Source organism: Perna viridis, chromosome 1 (assembly GCF_037379345.1).
Source record: "Perna viridis isolate PV_CMFRI_1.1 ecotype Kerala chromosome 1, ASM3737934v1, whole genome shotgun sequence".
Taxonomy (NCBI): domain Eukaryota; kingdom Metazoa; phylum Mollusca; class Bivalvia; order Mytilida; family Mytilidae; genus Perna; species Perna viridis.
Window position 1 is genome coordinate 8,567,144 of NC_142445.1, and position 23,174 is coordinate 8,590,317.

The 23,174-nt window shown below is 31.2% G+C and overlaps 2 protein-coding genes across 2 annotated transcripts; one reads left to right on the plus strand and one right to left on the minus strand.

The window, feature by feature from the left end:
- The first annotated feature begins 951 nt into the window (after window positions 1-951).
- LOC148627110 (mannose-1-phosphate guanylyltransferase catalytic subunit beta-like) lies at window positions 952-13,673 on the plus strand. The gene is made up of 10 exons (XM_088567555.1): window positions 952-1,039; window positions 2,714-2,843; window positions 4,643-4,723; window positions 5,170-5,218; window positions 6,581-6,723; window positions 7,948-8,106; window positions 8,811-8,889; window positions 9,337-9,464; window positions 10,291-10,473; window positions 10,902-13,673. Exons 2-10 carry the CDS (start codon window positions 2,715-2,717, stop codon window positions 11,031-11,033), a joined length of 1,083 nt encoding a protein of 360 aa, XP_088423681.1. The 5' UTR covers window positions 952-1,039; window position 2,714; the 3' UTR covers window positions 11,034-13,673.
- An 864-nt stretch (window positions 13,674-14,537) lies between these two features.
- LOC148627111 (uncharacterized) lies at window positions 14,538-23,174 on the minus strand. Its single transcript, XM_088567566.1, has 2 exons — window positions 23,090-23,174; window positions 14,538-20,126 (listed from the first exon to the last, which is right to left on the minus strand). Exon 2 carries the CDS (start codon window positions 20,115-20,117, stop codon window positions 18,762-18,764), a length of 1,356 nt encoding a protein of 451 aa, XP_088423692.1. The 5' UTR covers window positions 20,118-20,126; window positions 23,090-23,174; the 3' UTR covers window positions 14,538-18,761.

Sequence of the window (23,174 nt, forward strand, 5' to 3'; positions counted from 1 at the left end):
AATATATAAAATATTCAACTGTCAGAGCTGTAAAAGACGATCAATCAGGTATCGGCAGAGTATTTATGAACATTATTATATCACTGTTAAATGAAACATTAATTATGAGAAATATTCCCCCCTTGGAACTCATACAGTGACAACAAAATCCCAATGTTAGAACTTCATGTTGATAACTATTTCAATGACTATGCGGCGTGTATTCCAACACATGGAACCAGAGCTAACATGAGGAATACCTGGAATATGAAATCGCTCCATATTTTTCCATACATTTCTTTGTAATGTAAGAATCAATTTAATATTTTTCACTGCAGTTGGTACACGCCTTCAATATGTATAAAACATCATGTAAAGTTACAGAGCTCAGCGTTGACAACTCCTATTTCGGAAGCGTTTCGTTTATTTTAACCTTACAGATAGCTGAACTTGGTCATTTTATTGTAAGAAAAAGGGATGCGCGAAATGTAAGTGAAGGGTCAGGGTAAATGAGGCTTGTATAGGGGAAATCGGGATGCATGATATTTGCCAATTTGTTAGGCCAAATAGTTACATGTAATGAGATATGGGATATTAATAACCTTAAAAATGTTTAGGGATACAGGATATCTTTGATTCTTTATAGGGACATGGATTCTTTCAATATATTTTTGGGGGTAACTAGAGTTAAAATTATAGGGATATGGGATATCTGGTACCCCCTATACAAGCCTCGGTAATGGAATAAAAAGATTGTCAACAGAGAGCTTATAACTTTTACTAATTGATGCCAGTAAATATTGAATTTTTACAGCGGATTGATATATGTTAATTGTTTCGCAAATAAATTCAAGTCACATTTTAGTCACAAGATTCAAAGATGACAAAAAGCATATCTTTACAGAATTCAAATTGGAATTTAAGCACAAATTGACAAAGCCGGAAAACATTTGTACCCGTGTATGTTTCTGTCTAACACCGGAAACGGAAGTAATAAGGTAGCGTCGTGGCAGGTTCCCGTTTCTAAACAAATTTTGTTTTCACTTTTGACAGTTAGAAAGTAAGTACTTTGTTTGTTTTTTTTTTAACCACAGTTTGTGATAAAATAGTTTTAACTAAAAAGCTGTTAATATGAAAATAAAATGTGTCGAACTGGATGCTGGATGCATATTTTTAATTGAAATTTTTGGAGAGGCAGAAATGGAGAATTAAATCATGTATAAAGGATGTGACACATATAAGGTTAATAGTTAGTTTTCTTTTCTTTGATGACTTGTTATTATATTATCCTTATTTCCTTGTTGTTTATGATGTTACACTAAAAGTTATACCATTATGTGTGTGCATTTGTAATGGTAATGGAACCACTGTAATCTCCTCTTGAAGTCCGGTTTAGAATTTAAAATTTATACCTTTAGCTAATTTGTTGAAGACTGACACTTATTACATCTAATTTATCAAGGGTCAAATCATCGAGATGTCTTCAAACACATCTTTTCATGCCGATTTTTTGTTGTTGGGGGGGGACTGTAAAGTCTATTCATAACAGCCAGCACAATTTTTGGAGTGTTCCTGTATTTTATTTTGATGGAGGAATGGAACATTAATTCCTTAGCCCCATTTGGCCAGGCATCCATCTTAAATCACATTGATTAAATCAAGACAGTGATTTAGACAGAGAATAATTAATGGATTATCTTAGCATTTTTGCGACATGGATTGAGAATTGCTAAAAGGAAGTCGACGTCCCAATTTTGCCCACCAAAAATAAAGTGTAGGAGATTTTGCAATAAAATAATTTCAGTCAGTCCCTTCAAATCAGGTCTGTGAACGGCAAACATATTTTTAATTTAGGCCCTCTTAACCCTTGTCCTGCTACACCCGGACCTGTTCGGGAAAGGACCATGTTCCATTTTATTGATTCGGGCAGTGTAAATCTGAGTTTAGGAAAGCGCAATTTGTGTCCATCTGCAAGCAGCATGACTGTGCTTTAAAATGAGGCTATCTGATATAGAGTTTGTTAATAAATAATGACTTGAAAGCTAAACGAAGAGGTCATAAGTTTCCACTGTCGAAAAAAAATGAAATTTTTTGGGGGTAGGGTTCATTTCTCGAACACTCGCCAGAGCAGAATTAATCTGTAGTACTCTATTTCACCTGGAAACTAAATAAGAATGATTTCTGTCACCACCATTTCAATGTCAACCCCTTGTATTGACCACTTCCAGTTTATGGACAAACAGAAGCAAAAAATTGGAAAAAATCCAAAGTGCCAAAGTGTCCTCAAATGAATAGAGGTTGGTTATTTGACCAGTGTGAATTCATATGATCTCTATGCATCTCCCATCAATCTTCAGTAGTGGAATTTACAGAAGTTACATGTACACCAAGTTAAACAGTTCTTTCAAACATATGTTACTGTCCATAAGATAAGATTGAAGGTATGAATTTTTGTGGTATTACACTATCTCAGATTTTTATTAATTAGTTTTGAATTTATGGATTTTTATTAACTGGAATTTAATATTTTGTTTGGAGTTTTGTACTTAAAATAAGTACAGTATTCCAACAGAAAGTATACATTGACATTTATTTTACTATATGTACATGACGTTGTATGAAACCATTGAAAGATTTATTGTAGTTGACTGTGTATTATATGAATAACATTATATCACTATTTCCACCTAAAGTAAATCTCAGAAAAAAAATAATCATGATGGTTTTGTTTTAGAATGAAAGCCTTAATATTAGTTGGTGGTTATGGAACAAGACTGAGACCTTTAACACTGAGTTGTGCAAAGCCATTGGTGGAGTTTGGTAACAAACCTATGCTGCGTCATCAGCTGGAAGCACTTGTTGAAGTTGGTATCTCACTAATTATCAAGAGTAATCAGGGAAACCAAGGTTATAGCGGTAATCAAAAGAATGCAATCAGGGACAAAGACCAGACATGGAAAACAGACATACACAACAAAGAACATAAAGTAACTAAAATCATACATACAAAGTAACAAAAGCAAATGAGCAATTCGGACTCCACTAAAAACTGGGAGCATGGACCAGGTGCACCGGTAGGGTAAGCGTTCTCTGCTTTTTTAGAAACACCCGCCGAGTTGCTCATAAGAAGTCAAGTACGTGGTAGACAAACGAGGAAAGGAAAACTATGACCCGTTGAATGAATCAGTTTTCATGGTGCAGATGGATACATCATAACGATCCAAGAGTTCATGATGACGACCATAAAACTTCTGCAGTGATTACTTCATTCTTGTAGCAACATAATCCTGTTCCAGAAGCCTATTTGTTAGAGTTCTAGTGCGATACAAAAAGTCTGGGTAGTTTCGGCAAGCTCTGGCATAACGTATGAGTTGTGATATGAACACTCCATACACAGGTGCTGAAGGGGTGTTGCCACAAATTAAAGGAAAGTTGACAATTTTGAATGGAAAGTCATCACGTTTGTCGTAAAGTTTAGACAATAGTTTACCTTTATCATCGATTTCTATGTGTAGGTCAAGATATGAGGCTGACTTCACACTGTCTGTAGTATCTTTTATCTCAAGTTCTGTGGGATAGATACGATGTATCAGATACCCAAAATTAGGATTGTTTAAAGATAATACGTCATCTATATATCAGAAACTGAGATTAAAGGATCTAGCCAAACAATATTCTTTCTTTCGGATCAAGTCAGCTATAAAGTCAGCCTCATAAGAGTGAAGAATAGGTCTTCAAGTAAAGGAGCACAATTTGTTCCCATTGGAATGCCGAACGTTTGTTGAAAAAACACGTCCACCACACTGGACAAATATGTTGTCGATTAAAAATTCCAGCATTTTGCAAACATCTTCCTCTGTATATTTGGAAGATGATTTGGAATTATTTCTTACAAGGTATGAGGAATCTTCACCAAGAAGTATTTATTTGTATCTAGGTGTACCATCTTTTTTGGAAAAACAACTATGTATAATGTTTTTAAGTCAGGATTTTTACTGAGTATGGGGAATAGAAGTATACAGTGTGGAAAAATCATAGGTTTTAATGCTAATATATTCAGATAATAGTCTTGAATTGATTGCCTCCAAAAGATCTTTCAAGTTTTTCAGGATCCACATTGAATTAATACCTCTACGGGAGTAACAAGTGTTGTGGTAGGACTGTCGACCCTCTTTGACAGTGGATAGTTTTTTTACTGAATAAGATACTGTATTTATAGATTTTTTTTCATTGAGTTCGAACTTAAAAAAAAGCTAAACAACTTTCAAAGTTGACAAAACATTTTAAATACATGTATATAGCCTAAGATAAATGTAGACAGTGGTGCACAGATTTTTTCATGTGCCCCTCTGTCCCTCTGGAGATTATGAAAATAATTTTAGTCATTTTTGTTTCCTTATGAGAAAATGCTTACAATGATAATATTGAAATTCTGCTTAACCTAAGAAACAGTCAAAATATCATTATTTCTTGCCATAATTTTACCCCCATTGTATAGAGTTTGTCTTTTTTGATATTGTTTATCATGCCAATGCATCAGAGGTTGTGCCCCTCTATTACAATTTTGATGAGATCACTGATACATATAGGTGGTGAATTGAGCTTATATTACAAGTGAACAAGTGATATTTTTTGTGAAAGTATATGTTCTTTACATTTTCAGGCTGGTGCTTCCCACATTGTACTTGCTGTTAGCTATAGAGCTGAGCAAATGGAGCAAGAACTCAAGGCAATGGAGCAACAGGTAAGATTCTGGTAATTGTGCAAATATGAAAAGAAAGTTTTTAAAAACTTAAAATCAGTTTAAAAAACTGATAACTTCCTATACATGTAGTATAGATTGAATACCAATTAAAATTGATTGCTTTGTGGCCAATTTTGTAATCTGCTGTTGAAATGCCGAAAATGTCCACTAATTTAAATATATAAGGAACCTTTAGAAATGAATTAAATATAATCGTTATTTGTGGTTAAAAAAAAAATAGTATGATCAGAAATGTTTGAGGAACTGGTGAAACTTGGAATCTGTCATTGTCTGAATTAAAAGTTTGAAGTACCGGTACATTGTACATAAGTATTTGAGATAAAGCATCATATTGTCCTTTTAGACACAATACCTATTTATAACCATTCTTTTATGGAGTTGTTTCAAGTTAGGCTTACATAGGTATCTCAAAATTATTATTTCAGTTAGGAGTGACAATTACTATCTCCCTTGAATCAGAGCCATTAGGAACAGGTTAGTAGAATTATGGTGTCAGTGACAAGAAAATAAGTACCATTTTGAATAGAGGAGTAACCAAAGAATGCTGTTTTCTTTTGTAACCATAAAGTGTAACACCATCCCATTTTCTTGACCATTGGAATGACCTGGTGCATGCATTATGAAATGCATTTTGTATTGTCTTCAGCAAATATATTTTTTTCAAGATCATTCCTGGTTAAATGTGATTATTCAAGATACTCACTTGTTTGGGGGTAATGGGTTCAATCCTTTGCTGAGCTGTACTGAAGACTTCATACTTTTTTCATTTTTTTGTGTTAGATAAATGATTATGTAACATGGTAAAAATATAAATAACAGACAGGTTTCCACACAGATTAATCTCCTTGAACTTAAAGTTTTTGCTCTCACTATTTATTTAGTAAAGATACAAAGCAGGATTTACTTGAAAGTAATTTCAATGATTTCACCAGGAATGCAGAACTTTTATGTTATTAGAATATTTGATATCTACAAAATTTTGATGTTGTAATAGTAAACCAGAATCTTTTAATGATTTTTCTACTCACTGTGTGACATTCATTTGTTCAAACCTAATAGGACATGCATTTGTAGGAGAATACGGTGATACTTCTCAAAACCAGACCCTCAGAAAACTGGTCTTCCCTTCAAACCAGCCATTTTCAAAAGTCCTGGCCGATATACCTTGAAACCTGCGTGGTTTGTATTCAGTAGACCAGCCATCCCCTAAAACCATACATGGGCCTATTTTTCAAAGTTTTAGCTATATAATTCAAGTAAAAACAACCTCTCAATTCCGACCAACCGGTTATTGTTCACATATAATAAATGTGTCAACAAAACTGTACATGATTACGTAATATTACATAATTAAAATTTATTCACTGACCAGTTGGCATTTCATCAGTGGATAGATGATAATTGAAGGGGACAGTAACTACAAATTTAATCCAGACATCACATTTTGTCACTGGTTGGGTGTTAATTGGTGTGTACACACGTCAGGCAACCAGGGTCATTTAATAGTACGATCTTTAAACTGCCAATTATTGTGATGTGTACCCAAGCCAAAACAATATAGAGGTAAAATCATTAAACTTTGTTTATAGGTACAAAAACAAGATCAAATCATTTACAAATGATGTAAGTTTTGAAATGCAATAAAAAGCCTGAAGTTTTGAATAGGCGTTAAACATGCCTTGACCAGCAAACTGACGATGTGTAGGTTTATAGAACACATAAATGAAAACAACTCATAGAATGCATTGCTATTTTTCACAAAACAGGCCATTTCCTCTTGTCCCAGTGGTGGCCGTTTGGAGAAGTTTCACTGTATATACACTTTTTATCTTTCAGCTGGTCCATTAGCTTTAGCTAAAGAGCATTTAACCAAAGATGATGAGCCATTCTTTGTACTAAACAGTGATGTTATTTGTGATTTCCCATTTAAAAAGATGGTTCAGTTCCATAAACACCATGGCAAGGAAGGAACTATTGTTGTAAGTATGTTATCTCCTGTAAATGAATCATCTCAAGGTTCATTGTAGATAGCTGACTGAGTGTCTTTGTTTCTGGCTTATGCTTTTGAACTTAAATTTAATGTGGAAAAAAAGAATATGGTGACGCACAACAAATGCACCAGTGTATAACCTAAATACAAAATAGTTTTTGTTCTATGAAGTATTTGTTAATGAATTAGTATGACTTTTAGTAAGAAAGCTTCTTACTGAAATATAAGAAAGTGATTTGTTTTATAAGTTGTTTTCCCAAGTTTTCAAAAATGATTTGTGAAACAAATTTAAAATAAAACGTCTATTTCTTGACCAGTTTAATAGGGTTTGATCTAAAGTCAGATGCTAGTGCAAATAATATCTGAATAATCAATAACTTAACACATCTTTACGGAGTATTGTATTGGGTTGAGAATGAATATGCTCAAACCACACAATGATTTGTATTTCTGGAAGAAAAAGTTAGATAAATCCATCAGTATAAATATTACAAATCACTCATTAGAGATTTTTTATGATAAATGATTATACTCAGAAATACTTAAGTAAATAGAAAACTATTCTTTGATGTGTTATATTACTAAAAGAACCAGTATATGTACATGGCTATTAGTTCATATTTTTTATATGAAGATCAAAACAGTATGACAATTTTGAAGTTTGTATCATAGTCTTATTCTCAATCAATTTTAGTTGGGTTAGGCAATGAAAAAAAATATCTAGGTTCTCAGGCACTCTTTAAAAAACTGATGTTGAAAGGTGGCTTTTAAAAAAAAATTATTATGCAGTTCAGAAAAAGTGCATATTCAGAAAAAGTTGCGTATGATGATTCAATGGCATCAAAATCTTCCTAGAGAAACAATTTTGCACAATATTAGTGGCCATATTTTAATCTATGTCATATAACTGCATCTGTTGTAGCGTTTTGAACCTTCCAGTCAAGTGCCCAAACAAACTGGATGACTAAATTATAAAATTGAAACCATTTTACCAGACCAGGAACAACAAAAAAATCCATATTTTTTTTTATTTTTGTGCAGTGGAAATAAAATTTTTGACACAGATGTTTTTAAGAAATGCAGCAATGCCTGAGAACTTACGCATTTTTTTATTCATGTATCCTAATGGTGAATACCAATGTAAAAGGGAAATAGGTATATGAACCATAGAAAAATGTTTTTTTTTAGGTTGAGAATTTTTTTTAATTTACAGGTAACAAAAGTAGAAGAACCATCTAAGTATGGTGTAGTTGTATATGATCCAGAGAATGGCAGAATACAGAACTTCGTTGAAAAACCACAGGAATATGTTTCTAATAAGATTAATGCTGGAATGTATATATTTAATCCATCTATATTAAAGAGAATACCAGTAAGTCATACACTGACAACCTTCAGTGATTAACATTTGATAGACATTTTGTAGACCATTTTGGTTAGGATTTATTCATTAGATTTTTACAAAATTTGTAGAAAGACTTTGCAAACACAGAATGATAACTAAACATAGTTTTCTCATTCAACTGTATATTCTATAGATTTGAAATTCATGTATGTATTAAAGTTTCATTTAAGAATGTTGAAACTGTTTTAAAGAACAAAACCAAAGTAACAAGAGTAAAATTGCAGTCAAGTGAGTTGTATTTTCATGTGAAAATAAAGGACTTTATTAAATGCCTAAAACCTTTCACAGATTAAGTAACTTGGTATTTATGTATAATGGTTATTTGTTTTACTATTTACATAAGATGCAGGTATCACAGTTGTTAACTATTTACATTAAAGATGCAGGTATCACAGTTGTTTACTATTTACATTAAAGATTCAGGTATTACAGTTGTTAACTATTTACATTAAAGATGCAGGTATCACAGTTGTTAACTATTTACATTAAAGATGCAGGTATCACAGTTGTTTACTATTTACATTAAAGATGCAGGTATCACAGTTGTTTACTATTTACATTAAAGATGCAGGTATCACAGTTGTTTACTATTTACATTAAGATTCAGGTATTACAGTTGTTACTATTATGCCTTTTTTCTTTGTTGGTTATAAGTTTATTATTTTTTCTAGTTACAACCGACATCAATAGAAAAGGAGGTTTTTCCATTTATGGCAAAAGATGGTGAATTGTTTGCAATGGAATTACAGGGTATGTTTTTGAAATTAGCCTTAAAATATCAAGAGAATAAAAGTTCCATGGCCATTAGTTACTTTCTATTTATGAGGCTGATTATGATATCAACTATTATTAGCTGAAGATGATATAGCATTGTAATGTATTTTAGTAGAGTATACATGCGCATTATAAGATTGATTATTCATTTTTTTTAATTGCCTAACTTGCCTAACTAGTTGCCAGACATTATAAACTTTAGAAATGTATTATGAATTTTGATACATTCCCCATCTTTTTACTCTTGTGAAAATGTAACTAAGTTGTTTCTTACAGTAACAAATTGGTGTTAAATTTCCTCTATTACTGGATTTCTTCTTATATATCGCAAAATCTGCAACTGTATACATCTTTGATACATCAATATTGAAAACAGTATTGCATAAAAATAAAGATAAGTTTTCTTTTAAACTTTTATTTCAGGTTTTTGGATGGATGTAGGTCAGCCTAAAGATTTTCTTACAGGGATGTGTTTATACTTAACCTCATTACGACAGAAATCACCCGAGAAACTGTACAGTGGAGAGGGTATTGTAGGAAATGTATTGGTTGTGAGTACATGCTATGCGCCAATAGTAAAAGTTTCAAATGAAATTAAAGCTGATTGTTAAGATGGTATATATGTATAAATTTTCTGGATTAAACTTTCCTGAATGACATTTTTCCCAAAGTATTCTTTATGTATTACTTTAGCTCTTTCAAAGAACAGTGCAATCTTTATATAAAGTTAAAAGATTGTTTGATTATAAAAATCCTCTACAAACACATATGTAACCCATTCTATTTCTAACTCTAAAAAGATTGCAATAGTTAAACATCTTAAGTCGCCTTCTCTGACAATTTATTAGTGAATATGTTAATTCACAATATTGAGATTTATAGGTTTCTTAATGAGTGAAAGTTGAATGTCACAAAAAATATCAACTGGAGATATTTGATTCAACATCATAACCTGGAATTTGAAATTGTTTTGATGTTGAAATTAAAGAAATTGAGTTGATAATTTATAATATTCCTAATTCACGATTTATTAAACCTTTTTCTCTGATTCCTCTAGATTAATTGGCTGCTTGACATTTTGCTTCTGTCATGGTGGAAATTCTTGCAATGTCTGTCCATTACTTCACTAGTTGTTATGGGAGAACAAAGTAAGGAATGTTACAATGTTGCTTCCAACCAATCAGATGTTATATACAATGTGACAGTCACTTGTTTGTAACATATTGTCCACGGTGTAATATCAAATTATATCTAGTTATCAAAGATGTGGATGAAAGTACTAAATCATAGAGAAGTTACCATCACCATTATTTGGTTAGTGTATTACTTTTACCTTTAATTCACTATTCATTAATTAGTTATTGTCTTGTTTTGCAGGATCCAAGTGCAAAAATAGGCCACAATTGTAGGATAGGGCCTAATGTAACAATTGGTCCTGATGTGGTGATAGAAGATGGTGTCTGTATAAAGAGATGTACAGTACTGAGGGGAGCTTATCTGAAGTCTCACTCCTGGTTAGAGTCATGTATTATTGGTTGGAAGTGTACTGTGGGAAGCTGGGTAGGTACTACGCTTACATACATGTTGTTAATTATCTGTATGGTGGGAAGCTGGGTAGGTACTACGCTTACATACATGTTGTTAATTATCTGTATGTAATTATTTCATGTTTACCTATTGAAAAAAACTTATCAGGTAAAAATGATCAGAGTATATGGAAATCAGTTTTGATAATAAGCATGAAACACTGACTTGTATCATGTAGGTTATCAATAGAAATCTCATAGGTATTGTATGAATGAACCGTTGGCTAGACTTATTTCTCTTTCTTTATTCATTGCTACTGAAATTAATATTTACATCTCTCAGTGAGTCAATGACTTGTTTTCAAAGTGCCAATTAGTCTGAAATGTTAAAACTTCTTTGTCTTTGTCATGACCTCTGTTGATTCTCTCTCTTTGATCCTTTGTTTTTTTTTCTATCAATAGGTTAGAATGGAGAATGTATCAGTGTTAGGAGAAGATGTATCAGTGAAGGATGAACTGTATATCAATGGTGGAAGAATTCTACCTCACAAATCAATAGGAGAATCCGTGCCAAATCCTCAAATCATCATGTAAAATGTCTTATGTCATAGGGTGGAAATGTGCTTTGTTTTATAAACAGAGGAGAAATCAGTATGTGTGTGGGAGAGAGAGGGAATGTTTTCTTGAAGAGGAAGTTAATTTTGTTGATAGGTCAATGGTGAATGTTTTGACATGAATTTTTTTGTAACATCTTGCTGCATATTGTTATAAAAATTAACTTTTATTAATTTTGAATTTATTATGTATTTGATGAAATCCATATTCATGATAAACAAATCATTTAGTGTATGTCACTGCCAAGAGTAAATAAAAATGCCACAAGCATCCTCATATGATAAGGTTAATGGTTGTATCATTTTGATATTAAGCCTTCCTGATCGGTTGATATTAAAAGAATCAGTATTTAAAAACTTGGGGGATTTCATTTCATTATATGTCTAGATGGACATTTGATATTTTGTATTAATGAATTATTACTATAACATCTGTTAAAATGTCTTTATTGTAACTGATGCCATTGTCTCTTAAGATGTTGATAATGAAGTAAATTAGTAGACAATATATGCAATATGAATGAGTTACTCAGAGCTGAGATGTTGGGTATGGAAGGTTTAAGTGCTATTTATCATACATGTTATGTGCTACTTACACTCTATATACGTACATTCTATCCTAATGCTATTTCATTCCATTTTCTTTTTGTTTGTGTTCAGTTTTATATTATATTGATATTTTATAATACTTTTAAAACAGAAAAAACCACAATGCAGCCCACATATTTTAAAACACATACTTGAATTTTTTCAAATGTTACTATTTCGAGATATTAGATTATGAAATTAATGCAGCAGTTGTTTCAAGTGAAATGTGTATGTAGATAAAAAAGCAGCTAGGTTTTGAATTATCTATTTATTCTATTTTTGATTATGAGTTGCATCATTTATGATTCCTCCAAAGTATAAGCAAATTGTCTCTGGCTTCATGTAGCTTTAAATCATTTAACTCTTAGAACATGATTACTGGTTGGGTCCAACTATTGTGAAGTTAATAAACCACATTGATTCGTAAGGGATAAAACTGTGTTTTTGTAAAATGTTGTTACATAGCAACAGTTTCAATCATCAAGGCTGAAATTTTTGTATTTTGAAAATTTAAGTTAGTTATGAAATTTAAGTTAAATGATTTTGTGCTATTTCTTGTAAATATTGTTTCTCTGTATTATTTGTGATTTAGAAGAAAGGAAGAAAATTTCAAGGTCATATAACAAAACTTAACCCCTTCCAAATGTAAAAAAACACACACACAAACATATCTTCAAAACAGTTTTTTTTTGGCAAGGTTATTAAATGAATGATTAAATCAACAACAAATTTTAAGAGTCATTCCTTGGCAGGTATAATTCTTTACAGGTAAAAACCATTTAAGATATGTGGCCATCTAAGACCATCTATTGTAAAATAGAAAAAAAAATTATGGAGAAGAACAGTTATATGAAATGTTTGATATTTTTATATTGTAGAGTAGTTTATTAATGTGGGTGTCAGAATGTTGTAACTAATCTTATTTGTGTGACATCTGTTTTTATTACTTGTTGACATCAATATACAGTACTTTTCGTTTGTGCTTAGAATCATTCAAAATTGTATTTAGGTTATTTATTCCAAAAATGATAACACATTTTTAGTGTGGATGTAAGGCAGCTTGAGGCATTTTATTAAAGGAATGGACAATGACTTTTTTCTGAAGCCTTTTAGTAAATAGTAATTGAGGAGGTAAAAGACAGCATTTCCAGTAAACTTTTCCCATTACTAGAAGAAAAATGTTTTGCTTAGTAATGGATTTCAATACTTTGAAGCATTCTAAATAACATATTATCAGTGTAAATACTTGATATTTGTTCTCTTTCAATCCATGAATGATAGATTCTATGTTAGACAGTTACTGAAATGCTTTTATGGTAAACATTGGATTATTGATATTTATGTGAAATATTTTGAAAAATGCATCTTACTAACATATGCAACAAGTATGAATGATATATATTTGTCTTTGCTGAAAACGGTTGTCTTTACATCCCACAGGTTTAGATTGAAGTTTGTTCTGATACTGTATTACAATATGCAATAATTAATGAACACTGTAGTTTCTGAATTTATCCCTACTTCTAATACATTTGTTTATGATGAGCACTATGATGACCATTGTTTTGGGTCACATGACCAAAGTGGACAATCCAGAACTAACTCTACTTCTTATTGTGGGAGCAAAATTACCTTCCCTTGTATTTTAGGTGGCACCTCACACGACAATCATCTCAGGGTAGGCAATAATATCATTCTGTGCTTCATAGTAAAAAAATAGTGAAAAAGGTGACGGAGTTAATTAACCAACTTTATACAATGGTCAGTACTATTTTATGTGCACAATTCAAAGCAGTTCCAAGCATAATTTTGATAATAGGAGTACAATTTGTAAGATAAACCTGTATACATGTATGATTATTCTTTAACTAGTTTTTGCTGTAAACATACTAGATAATTTATGCTAACTTAGAACCTTCAAGTACAGTAATTGTTTACTGTTTTATTTATTTAAAATTGTTGTTACCTTGACTGTAAAATTTTATATTGAGTATTTATACAAAATATTGAGGGAAATAAAAGATTCAGTATTTTTCGTTGTCTCTAATGTAAACCTTATCCAAATTTTATTTATAATCCTTTCTGCCCTGCATGTGAAATTTGATCTCGCATGAGAATGTTTCATAATTTTTTTCTGATGTATTTCAAACAGTTGAGATTTTAGGAGTTTAATGTTGACTTACTGTATTAAGTTAATATTCCCAACTGATTGGATGATTTAGTTTTTCCATTCTACAAGCAAATGATTTTGAAAACTCCGTTTTGACAAGTGAGCAGATTGTAGTGATCTTCATGGCACACAATGTTGTGGATTCAAAATTGCAACTTACTGTTCAAGAGTTATGACCCTTTTACGCTTAACAGAACATACATCATGATGCACAGTTGGGGCAAGTGTTGACACACCCTTCCAGCTTGATACAGCTCTGAATTTTGATCACAATTAAATATTTGACACAGAATAGTAATTTGCCCAGAATCAAAAAGGTCCCTTTTTCCTACATCCCTAAAAATCAATCTAACACTTCTGTTTGTGGTGCGGCACCTTGTGGTCCAACTGCAAAGAGGTCCATTCACTTGTAGTCCTTATTGTCCAGACATCAGGAAAGTGCTTGCTTTTGGTCCTAAATTCCTTAACAATTTAACCCCCAAAATCAGTCCTGGCCTTCATTTGTGGCATGGGGCACGTTGTACAATTTCCTTTAAAAATCTAAACACTAAAGCAATTGTCAGGACAAAATGTCAATGGACATTACCTTTGAAGATGCCAGCACAATATCATTATACCACTTTTTTTTATCTGAAACCTGATCAAGTCCAGTACTTTCTGAAATTCCACTTGAACCCTGTTAGATTAGGCACTTAAATCTATTTTCAGCAAATAAGAAACAAAAAAGACAACTACATCATTTTAATGCTTAATTTGAATACTGTTTGACACAATACCTTGTAGGGTCAACATTGATCACAATAATTACTACAACATCTATATATTTCATTGGTGTCATATATGTAAAAGATTACAGAAAAAAAAATTGTGTTATGTAGTTGACAGAACTTTCTAAATTAACAACATGAACTACTCTAAATGGTTGCATGACATGTTTCCACCGAAACAATAATTCAAATTTTGCTAGGAAGACATAAATCTTTTTTTTATTTCTGCAAAGTAAAGGAAATTATTTTCAACTACCAGTAGTAACATAAAGTAGTTGATAATAAAAATTGCCTAAATGTTTTTTTATAGTTTAGTGAGTCCAGAAGTGACATATTTAAAATTTTGGATGTTTGAGAAAAATAAAGTAAAAGAGATGAATTAATAGAATTTCTAACACATCTAATGTTATTGCTTACTAATATCTACAATTACACACAAAAGTAGCACTAATTCTGTAAAACGCCTATAAAAACAGATCTTTCAAGTCTAATACAGTAGACATCATACAGTGAAGCTCCTTTGTTGACAACAAACCAACTAAAATAAGTAATTACCTAACTTAAAGTATATTTATTAATTACTAAATCTAAACCCATGGAACTAGGTAGTTGCTACCAATATTTTTTTAACAGAAATCTGTTTTAGAAGCATATTTGATTAAAAACGGGTAAAAGCATCTTGAGGAAGTTGCCGCAAAGGAAATGGAATAAATGCTGAGACAAAAGTTTTAATTGATAAAAAGAGTAAGAATCAGATCTATCTCCATTTGTAATCTCATCTACTTGGACGGAAAAAAATAGAATCTTAGGGAGACAACTAAAGAAACTACTACACAAAAACCAATCATTACAGAGCACCCTAGCGCTACTAATACATACACGTACAAACAATAACATTAACTGATCATCTAAACAAAATTAACAAAATTTAATCATTGTCATTCAATTATAAAAATCCTGATATAATCATAAAAATAAGACATACGTGTATCAAAAAAAAATTAACATTACAAAATATTTTACATGAATGAAATAACCAACTGAACATCTTATGACAATATAATCATGTGATTACACAAGTGTCATCATTATCAGCACTAGTCCTGTCACAACAGATAGTACAACAATTTCTAACACTCTACTTTTAGTAGACACATCTATACTGACAACATTAAACTACACTGAAGTCCTATACTTTTTCATTGTCATGTTATATCAAGTGACAAATTTAAATGTTTATTTTGGGACTCTTCATTTAATGTCATTAGACATTTTAACTTACTATGTACACAAACACAGGATACATATTCAGCAAAGATATTCCAATTTAAAACAAAAAAAATATAATGTATAATTCAAACTGCCAACAAATACTTTTATAGTATAACTATCTGAAGATTTATTACAAATAAAACAGGTCATCTGCGTGATATTTTGATAACCAATAACTTATAAGGGTCATATCTACAATTTGTGTTATTATATGACAGTATGTGCCAAAATGATTTCTAGCAACTAGCCTGAACTATTGATTGAATAAAGTTTTCTTAATATCTACACAAAATCAACTTTTCACAAGCCTGAATCAAATTTTACTGTACTTATGCCAGTCAGCCTGTTACAGGTGAAATAATAAAAAATCTGCTTCTTGCAAACCCTTTGAAAACACTGCTTTGTAAACCATGCATTTAAGTAATAAAACAGAATCTACTGATACATAGATCAGAGGGCACTACTGATAAATAGATCAGAGGGCACTACTGATACGTAGATCAGAGGACACTACTGATAGATACATCAGAGGGCACACATACACACAAAATTACATATACAACAAATCCAATTCATGGTAGAATATAAACAAAACGGTATAAAATAATGAAATATAAACATTATAAACTGACATATCGGCTAATCCAGAAATTTTATGAAAACTATAAAAGCCCTTCACATATAGACAAAAGGAAATGAAAGTTACTTTTGGAATGTTCAATTACTATACATGTTTTCTAAAATAACATTTGAAATTCATGTACATGTATATTATAGAATCATTAACATTTTGATTAACTCTGATATATCGCTATCATTTTTACTTTTACACATCAATTTGTGTTTTATGTAAGCCACAAATGTCATGGCTAAAATGATCAAAAATAAGGAATTAAAAGTCTTAATTCACCAATGCAGGAAGAAACATGATTTTAATGCATTGTTTTTAGAATTGTAAATAAGACATAATCCAGAATACTTGTCCTGTAAGGGGAAAATGATCCAGTAAAAATACAATGGAATGTAATTAACAGAACACATTGTCAATTATTACTGTAGTACAAATGAACAAAATAAATTTAGTAAACAAAAATTGCCAAATGCAAAGACATGTATAGAAGTGCACATGCAAATTTAGAGCAATGATAACTTTATAAACTTATTAGTTTTTGTACAAGTGTATTAACATATGAATGTGTAAACAATGGTCAACAAAAATATTTTGATCAAATGAACTTGTAAATGAAATAGTAAATAAAAATGGTGTTAACAGGGAAAAAAAGTTTATAAATGCTTGTAGAAAATACGTAAAATGCTGTATTAATGACTAGAAAACCGCTGACGTAAAATTTAACAATTTAGAATTTGAACACTACACTGTAAAGATGAGTTTGTCCTATCATACAGTACATGGTTTAAATATAATTAATATTTATAACAAATAATGCTGGTTATCAGGAAACAACTTCAGTAAAAAAAGAACTTCTAAATCAAAAATGTCAAATTTTAACATTCCTTTTTTTTCCTATTTGTAGTTATGAAATCTTGTGACATAATATTAGATTGGGCAATTGGTGATTTTCAGAGCATACATTCAAGGGTTTACACATAATAGAAAAGGTCGATCACAATTCAAATTTGTTTTCCTTTGCGTATCTAAAATTATTTTCACATACAATATTACAAATTTTAAAATTACTGGATAGCTAGAATACAATAAAATGCTTCATCAGAGCAAAGAGGTTGAACCTTGACTATATAGTGCACATATGGACTCAAAATTCGAGCTTGATAGAGCCCTGAATTTCTATTTGTAATTAGATATTTGACATAAAATATATAAAAATAAAAAAGAAGCTTACATGAATAAAAAAAACCCAAACAAATCAATTCAACAAAATTTCAGGAAAATTGCTTGAAGGGTTTCCAAGTTATAACTCCTTTTTTATTAATAAAGTCCAAAAATTCAAAATCAACATCAATAGTAAGAAGCTAGTTTCTAAAGTTTCATGAAAATGGGTGCAACCACTACTGAGTTATAGAGATTATAGTCCTAAAACTGTGAAATCCCCTTTTTTTAATGAACAATATCCTTAAAAATCAGAAATTTACAATAAATGAAAGGGAGCTAACATCAATATAAATAAACAACTCACCAAAGTTTCATTGACATACCTGTAACAGGCTTTATAGTCCCAAAACAGAGAATCGTCCCATTTTTGTACAAGTCCCATAACTCAAAAACAAGAAATCAGAAATTCATTTAAAATGAAAGAGAACTCACATCAATCGAAATACAATTCACTTAAGTTTCACAAAAATTGGTGGCAGCTACTTGAGTTTTTGTACGTAGTGTAAAAGGTGGAAGGCTGGTTACCAGCATACCATAGAAAGGCATAAAAAAGGGAGCCAAACTTTGCTGTTTATATTATTACATGTATGCAATTAAAAAAAAAAGATGGATGTTACATTAATTTGGAAAAAAAATATATTATGAAACCTCTGGGCCCCCTTTAAATAAAGCACCAAGACAATAGTTAATATATAAAGCTGATTTTTTAAATAATGAAAGGATCAACCACAAAAATAAATTTAAACAGCTGTATAAATAAAGTATAAGTTCAGAGAGATTGTATGTCTCTAAGCAAATAATATGCCAAAATAACTACTGCATACATGTATTTTTCAAACTATACAAGTTGACAAAATGAATTGATAGATTTTAAATGTACTCTTTAATAGGCCAGCTTGTAATCATCAACTAATAGTTATTTAGCAAGACAATATATTGCCATTGTATGATTATACTTCATAAATTGTACATTCCAATTTACATATAATTCATAACATTTAACTTATCAAAATACATTCCTTGACATTGTAATTTGTAACATATACTAAATTTTCTGTTCTATTTGTTTTGGCTTGTAACTGAAAAAGCAAAATTATTCAACATGTTCATATGATTAAACAAAGCCATATTTGGTAAAACACCATTAGGAATGCCTGTGGGTTGTTGGTCTAACTTCAATGCTTTTGATGATGTAGTCTCCTCTTGGTCTAGCGCACGTTTTTGTGACTCTTTTTTGGCATCTGTGGATGATCCAGTTGCTGCTGAAGGCTTCTGCTGTGTTTTATTGCCGTCTGATTTCTTATCCTCTGGGTTTGACAAATCAAGACCTGTGATGGAACCATTGGTCAATGGAAAGTTAGGTGGAATAAAGTTACTCATGCCAATAGGCATACCCATAGGAAGAAATAATGCTGGGTTGAACAAGTTCAGATTCATATTTCCCAGTAACGGTGGGGTGGGTAGTAAATTATTCAGACCCATGTTCAAAGAGTTAGTTTGATTCTGTTCAGCTTCACTTGTACTGGTGCTTGTTGATTCATTAGGGAGGAATGACTGCAGAAATGGGTTATGCCCCCTCATGTGAGTTTGCAAATTTGCAAGTGTTGTATAAGCTTTACCACAAAATGTACATTCATGGTCCCTTCTTCCTGAATGTGTTTTCATGTGTGTATGAAGATTTGCTTTGGTGCTGAATGGCTTGTTACACAGATTACAAGTAAAAGGGCGTTCTTGGGTGTGAGTTCTCATGTGAACTTGTCGATTACCAATCGTTGAAAAATATTTGTCACAGAATTGACATTTATAAGGTCGCTCGCCAGTGTGAGTGCGGACATGAACATCAAGATTTCCCTTTGTTGTAAATCTTTTGTTACAAAACTGGCAGTAGTATGGTTTCTCTCCAGTATGTGTACGTAAATGTGTTTTCAAATTTCCAGGTGTTGAAAATCTTTTACTGCATAAGTTGCATGTCAAACAAGCTTCACCCAACTGATCATAAGCATCATATTCATCTCTGGGCACCTCACCTGTCTCTAAAACATAGGTGAAATCTTGGTCAAACTCCCTTTTTGCATTAGAAAAACTTTCATTTGGTTCTCCATTATCTGACAAAGATGAAAAATTACTAAAACTGTCTTTATATTCTTCCTGTATGCCATTTTCCAATGTACTGCTATTGGGCAAACTCAGTTCTTCACAGTTATTTCCATTTGGTACTTTACCTACTTCATCTTTAGGCTCCTGTAGTGTCCCATTGCTGTGAGTGATATTTTCAATAGTGCTACTAAGATAGAGAAAGTCATTTGGAAAATCATAATCACTGTCTTCATCTACTATGTCACTGATGAAATCAAAGGTGTCATCATTTTGGATGTCTTCTTGTGTTATCTTCCTGGGCTTAGTTTTCTTTTTCATGCCAGATATCTGAAAAAATTTAAATATTTAGTTTTTACATTTGTATCTGCAATATTTGCAGTGAAAATAATTATAACATCATTATAAGTTGGGTTGTCTGGCACCATATACAAACAAACATCTAAAGAAATCTACTGGTTGTTTCCACATATAAAGTGATCACAAAATTGCCAAAAAAAAACACTGCTTTCATCCAACAGTGTAGACAGATACATGTAGGCAGTCTTGTTTAATCAGACAATAGTATGTTTTTATTTATAAATACAGTACTTTCATTTCTTTATTTCGTATTGGAAATGCAGAACAAAAAGTACAATGTATGTTACCAGTACTTTAGACATGGTACAATGTTGCTCTACCATTTTTTATTGTACAAACATAAATCAATCATCATTTTTTTAACAGTTGATTTGTAAAGACTGTCAGACTAAATAAATGTTTCATGAGGAATAAATAAAGATGAATTAGTTGTAAATACACAATATACATGTAAGCACACTGCACATTTTTTACATACATGTGTAAATGTATAAACTAGTATCATGCAATTTGTATAATACCAATAAGGAGGCTTAGAATTGATAGTCTACATTTTGTACACTGTACATGTAGTTGAACAGTTATTTCATTAATGTCACCAAGTTAATAATAACTGTACATTAGCAAGATTTACAATGTTTATATTTATAAACTTAGCAATCACTTTAATTATGGCTACCTCATGACAACAAAAGCTTGGTAAACTTTTCATGATGGTGAAATATTGTACTGAAAAAATCTTGTTCTGACCCTGAATCCAACAATTTATTTACATTTCAATATCCCCAAATAATGATGAGGGTTACAGAGTCAGAATGACTTCAGACAATCATTAATAATATAATTTGTTTTCATATGAAAGTCTAATGAATGTTGTTTAGAACCAAGTCAACAAAAGTAAGGAGATTGAGAAGCTATATTACTCTGCTTCGTCATGACCATTAACTATTTGTTTTAACTGCAAGCATCATCAAGCAATGTGAGTTCTTAGATTATCACATATATCTTAATTTCCCTTCAGATTCCAAAATATATAAAAGCAAACAAAAACAAGTAATGTCCTGGAAGTAACCCCCAAAAAGTGACTTTCCAAACAGCAAAAAATATGTCCTGGAAGTAACCCCCAAGAAGTGACTTTCCAAACAGCAAAAAATAAACATTTTCTGAGACCAAACAAATAAAAGATGTATAATTAAAGATTTCTTTTCAGTGAAAAAAATAACTTCATTTATCATATAGGCAGCAGTGATGTTCACTGGATTAAAAAAGAAATCGATAATTCACAATGAAATAATTTCCTTCTTGGATTTTCTCCCGACACAACTCAAATATCAATCCACCAATCACAAATTTTGATAGTCTTGAGTCTTCTATTTTTTTTTTAAATCATTTATATGACCTGTTAGAAAAGTTCTGGAAAACTTGTATGAACATGCTGTAAGTTATGTCAAATTATGTTTAAGTCACTGATAATGTGTAAAATATTCCTGCAATTCGTAGAGAACTATTAATAGTGTGATTCCAGAAATACATGTATAACTAATACATGTAGTTCTGGAATCACACTAATTGTGAATTAGAAACTCGCAGTCCTCCCATATTCAGGTAATGCCTACTCCATATTACATGTAATTGTCCTGATCATCATTAAGTTTTTCTTTTGTAAATACATATACAGTTGTGGAACTGATTTATACAAGACCTATTTTTTCATGTAATGTCACATCTGCTGTATAATGGAAGTAGAGCAAGGCTCAGTTCAAAGAAAATTGTTAAAATGCTACAAAAAAAATCAATTGGTAAAGACGTTTTCCAATTATTTTATTGATAAAAATTTGCTAAAGAGTGATTGTAAAAATACTAATACTCAAAATACATTGATCTTTAATTGAAAAAAATCCTTTATTCATGCCAACATACAATTCATTTGAGCATTCACAGAATCATCTGATAGCTTTCAAGTTGACAAAACAAGGTAGTGGTTAAGTAAACAATAAAAAAAAATCATTATTGTTACCTAGATTTATGGAACTAAACAAATGAAAGTACCATATCTCAAATTAAATTTGGCATTTTTAAAAATAAGATCCTTCTACTACAACACGATTGTACACTGTATTAAGTGTGGAAGTCTTAGCTGCATAGACACCTCATCCAACTCTGTGTATGTAAGAGTTACTTTTGCCTCATTCAAATCTGTCAAGTCTGGTGCAAGAAGTCAAATTTGTTATCTTATAGACACTTTATCACCTCTTCATTTTCCAAGTTTTGCTCAAAATCATGTATCTGGCATCAGAATGCTCTCCTTACATTGTATCTTATTCAGGATATGACTTCAACAGTTGTCATTTTGCCCAGGCAAGAAAAGCTGACTTTCAGTCAAGTGGAATTCCAATCACAGTTGTCCGAAGTTCAACTGAAGTTTCTTGAAATGTCATTTAAGACAATACTTGGGACAAGCTGATATCATTTTGGTACAAACTAATATCATTTTTGGACATCTAAATCTTGTGAACTTCTTGCCTGATAGGACAAGTTCAATTGATTATAATCTATTACAAGGGATGTTTTCTCGTAAACAATTAATAATCGATTACACTAGTTTATCATTTGTAATCCATTACAATCGATAACTTATAAAGAATTTATTGTTATTTTATTTTTACCTTTGAAGGACACAAAAACACAAAACTCATTTGTGTAGTCAAATCGAAAATTAACTATAGAAGGATATGGTGTAAAATAAGTATTATTGAAAATACATGTCCTTTAACCCCAGGTCCCGTCAATATTAGACCTAATTTTCAAAGCTTGCCTATAATCGGACTGTCCCATGTAGGGGCCGTGCTCGAAGTTGACCTTTGACAGATAAAAAATGTACATTACCATGGAAATATTAAATATAAACTATAAGAATGCATTTTTCGACCTACTTATTAAGATGTTTAACTGAAATCTTCTGTTTGTGAGTCTTTTGTTGTCAGTTAATTATGCAGGAAATGACATTTTTATTATAAT

Excerpts from the sequence above, each read along its gene's own strand:
- LOC148627110 (XM_088567555.1), top strand. The coding sequence starts at position 2,715 with ATGAAAGCCTTAATATTAGTTGGTGGTTATGGAACAAGACTGAGACCT. Across the intron at positions 8,107-8,810 it reads CTATATTAAAGAGAATACCA|TTACAACCGACATCAATAGA; the intron begins GTAAGTCATACA and ends TATTTTTTCTAG. Across the intron at positions 10,474-10,901 it reads AGTGTACTGTGGGAAGCTGG|GTTAGAATGGAGAATGTATC; the intron begins GTAGGTACTACG and ends TTCTATCAATAG.
- LOC148627111 (XM_088567566.1), bottom strand. The coding sequence starts at position 20,117 with ATGAAAAAGAAAACTAAGCCCAGGAAGATAACACAAGAAGACATCCAA.